Below are 12,912 nucleotides of genomic sequence, written 5' to 3'. Positions count from 1 at the left end.
TTGTCTTCCCTTTGTCACTCTCCAAACTTTGTCCCACAGTCATGGTACTTCACTTAAAATGTGAACATTTCTTGCAGATTTTTTTCACAGCCTTCTTCTCTTCTCTTCTCTTCTCTTCTCTTCTCTTCTCTTCTCTTCTCCCATGTGTTGCTTCATATCACTGATCCATGTGTGGTCTTGCGGCTGAGAATAAAAGGTTTATTGTTGGCCATACCTGAAATTCAGTGTGCACATCTTTTTCTGTGCAGACAGACACCTGAAACCAGATTCATAATAGATTGCAGCAGAAGTGCCTTTATAAAGCACATTTGATAGGTGTGAGAAGCAGGCATTCACTCAGTATAATTAATAGTGCTGGCAGCATTAAAAATGCATGCCATGAAGTGCCTAAGTGCTCTGCAACATCATTTGAGTCCTGAGGTGAAGAGTCAGCTGCATATGAATTGGCTATTTGCTGCTGGAGACTGTTGTTATTATGTACTCATATTTAAGAACTGCACAGAACATGCCATCAGGTTTCTGGCTTAGTCATTCCAGTCTCTGAGAAAGTATGTGAATCTTGCCTTTTCAGTATGAAATTAGTTCTTCTTTTGGTCTAGCAATATGTAGATTTTTGTACTCTGTTGTGCTTTCAGATATGAAAGAAAGCAGACCATTGTTCAAAAGCTCTGCCTTTCTAACTGCTATTCTTTGCTTCTTTGAAAGAATTCTCTTTACATGAAGTAGTTTTTAAAAACTAAGTTTTCTGACTATCTGTCTCACAGTGTCTTCTGTACCTGCTCCTGTCCTCGAGGGAAATGGTTACTTTTTTACCATTTACCATCAATTTGAAGTCAAAAGGGAAATTGCTTTTTATCTGCAAACAGTTATCTTCTAGTACTGTAATCCAGTGTCCATCTATGAATAGGGAATTTAAAAACAGTAAAAAAGATATCTGCAGAAAGAATATTTTATGTATATGTGGTATTTTTACACTGGTATAGTTCACATTCCTTAGGTATATAGAGAGACTCTTTCTTCTTTTACAGGATTCCTAAAAACTGTCTAATTTAGTCTAAAATGTTTTAAGACCAAACACAGGACTTTTAAGGGCATGAGTACAAAGTCATCATTTGATTTAAGAACATTCATCTTTTACACTGCCAGTTTATTTACTGATCTGAAAAGATTTTTTTTTTTTAATTAGAAGACATTCTAATTAAATTTTTATAGGCAGCACAGATACTACTGCAAAATGTTGGGATTTTTCTGTCCTTAACCATGGCTTTTGAAAATAATTTCCATCCTCAACCATTGCTTTTGATTTAAATTATTCAGCCATCTCTGAAGATCTTATTAGTTAAAGCTGTGTTTGATTTGTTTGTTTCCCTTGTATTACAAGAGTCTTGCAGTCATTTTACAAGTCTCTGGCATCTCTAGGCTTTGAAGCAAGGCTCTGAACTTGAATGGAAAGTCAACCTGTCAGGAATCATGTATTCCTTTGTTCTCCCATGAATTTGCTTACTAGTGTCCATACTGTTATTTCAGTCTCAGTAGAGACCTGTGAGAATTAGGCAACTGTGTTGTCTCAAAATTTTATCTATTTGGAGCATCCCCTGCCTCCTCACGGAGTCATTCTGTACCTAGAATGCATATTTGACATTTTCACAGGAAAAAAACCTGTTACATCCTGGATTTACTGAGAATAATTTCCCAATACATTCCACCTTTGCTCTTAGTCTTGCTTCTTAGACCCCAGAGAGCAACCTTGTATGCTTGAAGGAGATAAAGGAGAAGAGAATGCAGCAGAGGTCGGCTGACCCTACCAACTTTACAACAGCATCTACAAATGAAGGATAAAGATTAAAAAATACAGGTGGTGTTCAAACCTGTTTTACATTTATTCACCTTTAAGTGCTTGACTTCACAAATTGAAATTATTTTCAGTGTAGGACCTTTTTAAAATTGTATTTTGAAGTGTAGAAGCTAATGCATACCTCAGCTTCAAAGGAAGGACAGGTGTGATCTGGAAACAATGTTCTTTTCGGCTTTGACACCCAACATAAGGAGTTTTTTAGTCTGATGTAGTAAAGATTCTTTCTAAATACATAAAACCATTGGGGATTATTAGGCTATAAGATCAGGAATACTATGGGTAGTTGTTTTGGATGTGGACCTTTTTGATTAGAATTTGTTGGTCTCTGTGAAGTAAGTTGGTCTCACTGCATTTCTAAGGGACATATCTTCAGCTCCTGATTATCTCCACTTCTGGCCTAAACAGTGACAAATAATTAATTTCATCACAGAAGGCACACAAGGTAGTATTAGAGGAGCAAAGTGTGAGTTACTTTGATTCTCAGGAGGCAGGAGTCAGTGAAGGACAGACAGCACTTTTGTTAGCTGTACTGCTCCAGTTTTGCTGAAGCACATAGAATTTAACTTTGGGTGACTCACTATTTTGCCTTCACATCTTGATTCTTGAATGTGTGATGCAAATTTGTCCTCAGTTTGACTGCTAGTTAAAAAGTGATTAATTTGAAGCTCTATTCTGTTTTCAGAGGAGGGAAACAAAGGTTATGGACCTGTTTTTGAGGAGCAACCTATTGATACCATTTATCCAGAAGAATCTTCAGATGGACAAGTTTCAATGAACTGCAGAGCTCGAGCAGTTCCTTTTCCTACTTACAGGTAACATCTCCTGTTTTGATTTTCTAATCTTGCATATTTTATTCAGCAGCTATTTCAGATTGTTTTATTAAATGACTGACTGTCTTAAAAGGTTGGAGTGAAGTCTTCAAGGTGGGAAAACATGTGGAGATACACAGTTTTTGAGTAAGACTCAACCTCGATTTGATTTGCCAAAATGTCTAATCAGTATTAAAAACAGTATATTGTGTTAAATATTTTCAGATTTTGAAAGAAATATTGATCCATATGTAATTTTTTTTTAAAAAAGTGACCTTTAAAAAGAATTTAGAGGCTATCTTTCCAACTTAGGATGCGGTTGGCAGAGGTTTGAGTCTTTGTTCTTTTTGATTCAGAATGGCTTTTTTAATTCTGTTTTACTTTGAAAGAAGTACTGATTGTTGAACTTGGATATTTTACATCCCATGTTGGTTTTGCATCCTCTGTGTTGCAGGGCAGTGATCAAGAATGTGTCAGCTATGCTACTGAAGACATGAAAATCTTCATTCTGAAAAAACATTTCAGCTCGTTTTAATACAGATTCCCACATTACTTCTTTCACAATAATTATATTATTGTAGAAAGTAATGCTTTGTTGTGCATTCATATGAGTTTGTCAGCCATTATCTGCTCATAGTGTGAAGAGAAATGTACTTAAGATTATTAAGACTGTGACTAAATTACAACCTGATCATAGGAAGAAAACTGCTGTAATTGTACTAAAGACAGACACAATATCTTGCCGGCAAAAGAGATCCATTTCAGTGAATTGCCCTATGACCTGCCCCCAATATTTACTTATGTGTGTTCCCAGACTGGTTTCCAGAACAGAAAAACCAATCAAGTCTGCTGGCTATTATTATAATCTGTTGCAGTGTTGTGGTGAACTATGGTATTCCTCCATCAAAACAGCTTACTTTATCTTCATTGCCTCTTTAAAAAATATGCTAAAAGGTTGTTTACTTGTACAGAACCACCATTTGAATATGACATTTTGTTGCACTTACTTCCTCTTACCATGCTTGGAAAGTGTGGAGAGATTACATATGCTAAGATTTGATACTCTTTGCTATACTTCCCCATCCCTTCCAGTTGGTCCAGGGACTCCCCCAGCTCTGTCTGCAAGACTGTAAAAACACCATCTATAGATGATTACAGGTTCTAAATAAATTTTGACATTCTTCTTTATCTATTGTGGGCTCAGCAAAATCTGAACTAGAAAAAACACTCTCAAAGAATTGCATTGCACCTCCAGAACTTCTCTGTCTAGGTGCAGATCTGACAATTAGCACTGATAGGTGATGAGATGAAAATTGCAGTACAGAATAAGGCCACTTTTCTTATTTCCTGACACATTATTTTTAGTATACCTCAATATGTTATCTTCATCTCAGCCCTCTACCAGTTATTGAGTCAAAATTCTTCTGTCTCGAAAGTAAATAAGTCCTTCCTGCAATTTTCATTGCAGAATGAGTTGTCCTCAGGATATTTATACCTAGATATTTCTGAATAGAAGATTTTTTTTTTTTTTTCGAGCACTGACATATAATGTGTCTAACAGGACTGAAGTGATACCTCTAGAACTCTATAAGATCAAAATGCTATTTTCTGCATCTTTAAAATTCTTCTACTTCATTAGATTTTGTTTTATTTGGTTTTGGTTTTGGGTTTTTTTTCCTTCTATGACAGTAGCAAGTTCTACTTCCAAATGAGAACTCTGCATATTTTGGTGCATCTTCAATAGTGAATGAACAGGTGGTGTGTGTATTATATTGTTAAATGCTAATGCCTAACCTTACCTTATGAAAAAAGAAAATATTTATGCAGAAATAATTTTATGATCTTTTAAATGTAATTAAGTTACATCTTTGCTATTTGTGCATAGAAACCCGGCAGTTCCTTTCTAAGGTAACAGGCTCCCTCTTGTGGACACAGTAATGGACACAAATATAAATCATGAGTACTTGTACCCACTCCGTGTTTTTTAACACTTCTTAAAATAAGTAGAAATCGGTCAGAACTGGGCCACCAGTTTCTTGCCTAATCCTTCAAGTGAAAATTGCAGTAATTCAGTGAATTGGCTGTGGAGTTTTACCATAACTAAGGGGAGAGTGTCCAGCAATTTACTGAAGCAATAGTAGGTATGTCTTTTATGAGGGATGCCACAGTTTTTGGACTGACTTTACTGGCATGTAATGTTTTATAAAACATTTTCATTATCTGCAGCAGGTTTAAAAAAATCTCTCATTACTCCATACTTTAAAAGTACAGAGGGAATATATTTTTATGCAATCTAGCCTTAGATATTTATTTGAGATAAGTGTAAAATCCATGTGTTTGGTGACTGGCTAGGTCATTCACAACCACCTCTTACTGCTTGGCCAGCAACTATGTTTCAACAAACTATGTCACTTCTCTAAGAAGGAAGAACTGACACTGTTGCATTTAAAAGACCTCTGGAGTTCAAATCTGTGCCTCTTGCTGAAGGAAAACTTAAAACTTGTATAGAAATATATTATGACATCCTGCATAGTTTGTCAGAATTTATGAGTTATTTTTCTCATAATTTTTCTTACCAGGTTTGCTTTTTGGGGCCAATCTTACATCTTGTTTTTCTTTTTTAATAGGTGGAAACTCAACAACTGGGATATTGATTTAACAAAGGAGCGGTACAGTATGGTGGGAGGCAGACTTGTTATCAATAATCCAGAGAAATCAAGGGATGCTGGAAAATATGTCTGTGTAGTGTCAAACGTCTTTGGAACTGTCAGAAGCAGTGAAGCCACTCTGAGTTTTGGATGTAAGCTGTTGTTTATGTCAGAATATAGAAAAATTATGGTTAGCTACGAACACCCAATGTTTTACACTGCAGTGTATTCTGCTGATGTGTGCTGTATGTGTACTGCTCTGTAAAATCAGTATCTTAAGTGCCTTAGTCTGCAGAGATCGACACAAAATAAATTTGTAAGCATTTTATATTCTTTAGCATTCAGCTGACATAACATAACAACCTTTCCAGTGAGTTATTGTTAAATTATTAATTGAAGAAACTCATGGGACCAGATCTGGAGATAATAATGTCCAGACTCTTTTAAAATCATGGTAGGACCTGAGGGGAAACAGTCACAGAAGAAAGACTTGAGTGGGGGCATATGGTGATGAGGTGCAGTGCAAGCACAACTGCAGGAGGAAGGCTCAGCACTTGCTAGTAAAGTATGCCCCGACTCCCAGGCTACAGTGAAAAAACTCTGCTGGGGGAAATTTCTGTCAACTTCTTACAGTCATGAGCTAGTCTTGAGAAGACATGTACATGTGCAGACCTGCATATCACCAAACACATGAATTGCAAAAAATTGATGTACTGCATGAAGAATAAGGCAAAATTTTATGGACTTAAGGCAGTGTTTGGGATTTATGTTTTATTTTGACTTAAGTTACCTTTTTTCCCAGATATATTTTATCATCAGAGGGCACAAAAAGAAATCCAAAACAAAGGAATCCACTCTAACTGGGGTCCATTCACAAAGCCCTAGGTGCCCTGACACTAAGGGTTTGGTGCCCCTCTTGTCTTTCACTAGCCTCCATAAGTTGAATTCATTCCTTGCTGTAGAAGATGAGACATTTAGTGAAAAGTTCAGCTTTCTGATAATACTTGTGGGACTACAAATATTAGGGAAAGTCAGAAACTATAATGAGCTAATAGATCATATCATTGTTGATATAGTCTTAGTCTGTATTTAGCCAGTGTATCTTCTAGAAAAAAAAATTAAGGGCCAGGTTGTTACTTTTTTTTAATGGAGAAAACATCAACATTCCATTTATGGGATATTTATTTATACCTGAAGCAGGCTTCAGTCATGTCAGTCCTGAATAATCAATAGGATAAAAAAAAATAAACCAATAAACCTAATAGATTAAAAAAATAAATAGAACTAAAACAGTCTGAGGTATGTTTTCTGCCTCCCAGCTCACTGTCTGCATGAGCTGAATGTTGATAGTATACTGGAAATTGTGCTGAACAGAACACTAATATACAGTGTTTCAAAATGTAAACTAAAATAGGGTAAAGAGGTAAGGAATAGTGAAAAGATAGCTGGAAACTGATAAATATATTTTAAAAAAGCACCTGCTTTCTTTCTTCTTTATACTCTTGTATTTCTTCCTTTCTCCTTTTTAATGATCATCTACAGATCATTTATACATTTAAACATTTATTTCTACAATCACTGTTTCTAAAGAACTGAATAGAGTTGCTAAAATTAATATAGAAAATGTCTGACCTTTAGTGTGAGGTTTTTTCTTTTGCTTATGCATAAACTGAATGAAAAATGTCAACAACCATTTAGAAAAGTTCAAAAGTCTTGACCAGCTGTAATTTTGTTTTGCTATCAAATTTACTGAAACTGTGGAACAAAACCCACATTCTCTCATATACTTCATCAATTAGTCCATCTGAGAATATTGTACGTACTTTTTAGATCCAGTGCCTTAACACTCATTAAAATATTTTAAACCTAACTACTCTTAGAGATAAAGTCTGCATAACTTTTTTCTTTCCCCTGGCATTTAAAATTATGATGACAAAATTAACAAAAAATTCATTGGTAATGACAAATAAGCAAAACTTGCATTAGGGGTCAACAAGTTTCTATCTGCCATATATTGGTGTATTTCTATGCTAATCGCTACAGGACAGAATGTAATGACAATAATAGAAAGTTACTGTAGTTAAAATCCCTATTCTTCTCCCCTTGCTTATTTAAAAACTAGATCTGGATCCCTTTCCACCTGAGGAACGTTATGAGGTTAAAGTGCGAGAAGGTGTTGGAGCAGTGCTTCTTTGTGAGCCCCCTTACCACTATCCAGGTAATTCAGCTCAAAGTGCTTAATTTTCAATGTCTGAAGAGTAAAAGATGAATTCGTATTTATTTTTGCATGTTTCCTTTATATTGACTTGAACAGTAACTTTTGTGCAGCTTGAGAATTACCAGTTAGGTTAGGTTTCTGTTTTGAATGTTTGTTGTTGACCATATGTTGACTGTTCTTTCCACCTAGTAAAGTCACGTCAACTGCTATGGTCATGCGCTTCTGTTAAAATCATGGAACAGCAGAAGCACCCCAGAGGGTCAGAGATGAGTTTATTTATTCTGTGGAAGGGACTTTTTTCTCATCATTAGCTACTGAAGAGCTCTGCAGGGAGTATACCCATAATCTCAAGCATCTGGAGTTCCATCATGAGGGATGAAATTGGCTGTTAGCGTCTCTTCTACCTTGTAAAATGGAATGATTTAGTTTTCATGCTCAGTTTAAGCATTGTAAGGAACTGAAGAATGGAGACATATTACTACTTAAAATATTCTAAGGTTTTGTCTAAATCACAGGACTGGTGAACAGTTCCCAGCTTCTCAGTTGCATGAGGTGAAAACCCAGCTGCCTCTCTCATCCCATCCCACTCAGTTCCTGTGGGATGGGTGTGCCCAGGGCAAGGTGTGCATACTGTAGCCAGGTCCCAGTAACCTGTACTGACAGCAGCAGTGCCCCAGTGTTCACTGTAGACAGGAATGAGCTGGTTGCTGAGACATGCATAGATCTCTGTCACATAGCTGCCTCTCCAAAAAAAATATCTATACCTAGAAATTAGACTCAAGTGATTTATAATCAGGCAGTATTCTGTGGTTTAAATAGCTGATAGTGTTGGATTTTAATATTGACTAAAATATTTTCCTCCAGATGACCTCAGTTATCGCTGGCTTCTAAATGAGTTCCCAGTGTTCATTGCTTTGGACAAACGACGATTTGTGTCACAGACTAATGGCAATCTCTACATTGCAAATGTGGAAGCATCAGATAAGGGCAATTATTCATGTTTTGTGTCCAGCCCTTCAATAACAAAGAGTGTATTCAGTAAATTTATTCCACTTATTCCACAATCTGATCGTAAGTATTTATTGGAAATACTATGCACAGCATTTTCACTGTTTGTATTGTAATTTTGCTAATTCATAACTCCTTTAATTTCTGTAAGGAGAGTTATATGGCAAGTTATAATGGCTGCTGCACAATGTTACTTGGTGTTTCAGATGCAGAGGTACAAATCATTCCCATTCACAGTGAAAACTGTGAAAGAAATCTCCATTGATTAATTCACAAATTTCCTTTCAAATCATTGAGAACAGAGTTCTTATCCCCAGAATCCCCATTTCTTTTATGTGATAAGCCCCTGATCCCAAAATCTTCAGTATCTTTTCTAGTCTTGGCATTGGTTCAAAAGAGAATGACTGAAAAGTAGAAACTTCATGTAAATGTTGATGAACAGCTTCAGGATTTACTTCTTTTCCCCCAAAAATCCCCCATGAAAGAGGAAAATCCTTTTACCCTGATGAAACTTCCTATCCAAGAGTGGCCTGAGAGCTATGTGTCTCATGTCAATCTCCTAAGGCACCTCTGTGGCTTTGTGTAACTGGATTATTTGCCACCGTTTCTTCAGGAGAACTGCATGTTTTCTAAATAGGAACCAAATTCCCTTTTGCCACTTCAGACTGTCAGTCAGTAGGTTCTAATAAACTTATCATCAATTTTTCAGTGACTCTTTTATCTGTATTTTCCATATTAATGATTGAATTAATATAATTTCAAATTAGTGATCTTTGACCAAATATTCCAGTATTCACACTGTCTTCTTCATCTAGAACTGCAAGAGGGTTCCTGCAGGGATTGCTAGTAGGGAGATTGACATCCCATTGCACTCATTAAACTGTAGATGTGCTTGCTCTAGCTCCTTCATACTGAGATAAAATTGAGCTTAAATTCAAAATAACTCAAAATATTCTATCCAGTAAAAAACCTGTGAAAAAACAGACTCAGGTTTTTGTCTACCCACACATAAGTGTTCATCACCACGCTTTAAATGTAATTAGAAATTCTGTAAAAAATGTTAGGATTAGTCATCTAGAGAAAGATAACTAGTTGCTGAGTAAAACAATTATGCCTTACTAGTAAAAGTTCAGTTCTTAGTCAGACTTTATGATCTGACAGGCTGTTGCAGTGTAAAGAAGAATTTTGTCTGGAATTTTAAGAAAAGTTTTATTGAACTGTGTAAATTTTAGTAGCTCTATAACTTTTTGACATGCCAAATTTTTTTTCGTATTAGGAGCAAAAGTATATCCTGCTGATATCAAGGTGAAGTTCAAGGACACATACGCTCTCCTGGGACAAAACGTGACACTGGAGTGTTTTGCTCTTGGAAAGTAAGTGTGTTTTAAAGTTATTGTACAGCACGAATTGCTTTCATATTTCAGGGAATGAAAATACATATTTCATGACCAAATGCTCTTTTTGTAGTCTGCAATTTAACCACCAGTTCTTGAACACTCTCATTTGTACTTTACTGTACCTTTTCAAGTCCGGTTCCTGAACTCAGATGGAGTAAATACCTTGAGCCCTTGCCAGCCTCTGCCGAGATAAGCATGTCTGGTGCAGTTCTTAAGATCTTCAATATTCAGTATGAAGATGAAGGACTTTATGAGTGTGAAGCTGAAAACTATAAAGGAAAAGATAAACACCAAGCAAGAGTTTATGTACAAGGTAGGAAGAACAATTTTATTCTTGACGATCTGTGTTGCTTTTACTTAGGTTAGAAATGTCTGTGTTTTCACAGTTGAATTCTGTGTTGATTCGTACCATCATCCTTACACACTGCTGTTCAAGTTAATAGAGCAGCATCAAAATTAAATGGAAGGCATGATATTTATGTGTTAATTGTCTGGTTAGATAGCTGGCATATATACTTTGACACTTCTGTGTTACCTGTTATAGGTTTGTTAGGATTTCTTGTTTTCTTATTTTGTTTGTGTTTTCTGTCTTAGCTGTCTGTCTTATTAGCTATGCACAGGTCTTTATTCCTCCACCCTCTGTCACTTCCCTTTATGCATTTGGTTAAATTAAGTAGCCAAAAATTGTATCTTACAATAGCGAAATCACCCCAAGTAACTTGGCTTCTTGTCTGAGGTTTATGCCACAAAACCATGACATGAAAAGGTCACACGTAACATCTGAACCACTCTCAGAAGATTTATGTCTCTTTCATTGGTTGAACAGAAGGTCTTCTGAGTTAAGATCCTCAGTTAAGTGGTAGAACTTCAGAAGATCAAACTCAGAATTAGTGTGACAAGGTTATTACTGCATATAATAAGTAAAGCTAATAAATTGGTTTGTTTTTTTGCTTAGCAAAAGCAAATATGTAGGACTGTTTCAATATTAATTTCTTACATATACTGTTTGTATCAAGAGAATAATTTCTTGGAGATCCTTTCAGTACGTACACAGTTTTGCACAATTTCATGTCATTTAACTATCATTTTCGTGGTGCTACTGAGTAATTTCCACACTGAATAATCTACAGATCAATATAAGTGGTGATATCTTATGTCTTCTGTCATTCAGGAACCATTATTTCAATTCCATGTTTTCTTCTCATAAAAAAGAGTTTGAAGCTTTTCTGAATCTATGTTGTAAGACAAAACCTTCTTTTTTGTGCTGGTGCTTTGCTGAGTTATCATCATTACTGTGAGTTGCCTGTTTAAGTATCATGGAAAAAGCAGTGGAATTAATACAACGTAATGATAATTAAATATGTATGCACTGCATTTACAATACATCATGTATTTTATTTTGCAGCTGCTCCTGAGTGGGTAGAACATATCAATGACACAGAAAGGGATATAGGCAGTGACCTGTACTGGCCTTGTGTAGCTACAGGCAAGCCTATTCCAACAATTAGGTGGCTGAAGAATGGTGCCTCGGTGAGTGTATTGCTGTAGGTAACATAGGTTTGAGTGGTTAGGTCATGAAAGCAGTTTTTTGAAGCATGCATTATTAAAAAGTTAAAGGAAAAATAATTATAATGATCTAAATATTTCTTGATGCCACTTGCATGAGGCATTAAAATCTATTTTTAAAAGTTTCATCTCAGTCTTCTCTTATTTCTTCAGGCTATTTAGTATTCAGCTTTGAATTATGAACTTAACTTTTGACCACATGTTTAGGAGGTAGATATCCTTTTTTCTCCAGGCCTTTTTAAGTAAATACTCTTCAGTCTGAATTAAAAAAAAAGTCAGCTTTTCTTTAAAATTAATCCTTTTTACCAGATTAAACATGAATGTATCTTTAAAAATATAAGTCAAAATAGTCAGCAGAGATATGAAAATGAAGATTTTTTTTTAAAGTATCACTGGTCTTTCTATATCCTGTATTTTTTCACATTTTTTTCTAGACACAGAGTGTTGCAAATGTTTAGGTGATGTTTAAAAAAAGTTTAAAGAAGTACTGTTTGATAATTTAATTCTATTACATTGGTTATTTGGTTTAAACAAAGTAAATTTTCTCTCCTAGTATCCTGTAATCATAGAATGGTTTGTGTTGGAAGGTGCTTTAAAGATTGTTTAGTTCCAACCCCCGAACCATGGGCAGGGGCACCTTTCACTAGCCTTGGTTGCTCAGAACTCCATCCAGCCTGCCCTTGAACAATTCCAGGGGCGGGACATCCACAGCTTCTCTGGGAAAAACCTGTTCAGGCATTTCAACAGTGTATTCAAAGTCTAGTGCTTACACTGCATGAAAAGCCATTAAACACAAGAGAATAGGAGGGCACAGTGCAGCTCTGTAGTCTGCTGAGCTGTAGTGACTATTGGCAAACAAACAAAAAAGACAATGAGGCAGCTTGGGTTTTGACTGTGTATCTTAAGAAAAATGTATGATGTTGGAGGCAGAGCAGGGATATCACCATCTGCTATGTGGAGGTGGCTTAAACCAGGAAAAACAATGTTTTTGTCTAGCTTTGGTGGTTATTGCAAACAAATAATTTAACAAGTGAGTTACTTGCTGGTCCCCACTGAACTTGGCTTTCATGAACAAAATCTGCATACTGGAATGCAGAACACACTGTGCAATTCTCCAGTACTACACTAGAAGATTATGCTGTGTGTTACTATGATGATAAGATGATTTCCAAATGGAAGAGAGCAGCAATGTTAATTGCCTTGAAAATATAATTTGTTTCTAAATCAGATAATTTGTAATTAGGCCTTTCATTTAGAGCACAACAAAGATTCCTTGTATAAAATCTGATTAAAACATTTTCACATAAAATAGTCAGAAAATATGCTTCTTTAATCTGTTCTCTTTTCAGCTAAGTACTATTCTCTTAATCTTCCACTGCCCCATGCACTCCAGTGCACTTAGATACAAGAT

At 35.8% G+C, this 12,912-nt stretch overlaps 1 protein-coding gene across 1 annotated transcript in view; it reads left to right on the top strand.

Moving 5' to 3' along the window:
• CNTN1 (contactin 1) overlaps positions 1-12,912 on the top strand; it is a 206,735-nt gene that overhangs the window by 139,746 nt on the left and 54,077 nt on the right. Inside the window, exons 4-10 of the mRNA XM_041471486.1 lie at positions 2,538-2,667; positions 5,292-5,464; positions 7,435-7,530; positions 8,395-8,601; positions 9,815-9,911; positions 10,067-10,248; positions 11,341-11,465. Coding sequence (XP_041327420.1) covers positions 2,538-2,667; positions 5,292-5,464; positions 7,435-7,530; positions 8,395-8,601; positions 9,815-9,911; positions 10,067-10,248; positions 11,341-11,465 — 1,010 coding nt within the window. The remainder of the gene's footprint in view (positions 1-2,537; positions 2,668-5,291; positions 5,465-7,434; positions 7,531-8,394; positions 8,602-9,814; positions 9,912-10,066; positions 10,249-11,340; positions 11,466-12,912) is intronic.

Source organism: Pyrgilauda ruficollis, unplaced genomic scaffold (genome assembly GCF_017590135.1).
Source record: "Pyrgilauda ruficollis isolate IOZ18807 unplaced genomic scaffold, ASM1759013v1 scaffold27, whole genome shotgun sequence".
Taxonomy (NCBI): Eukaryota; Metazoa; Chordata; class Aves; order Passeriformes; family Passeridae; genus Pyrgilauda; species Pyrgilauda ruficollis.
This window is presented reverse-complemented; position numbering and strand designations above follow the sequence as displayed.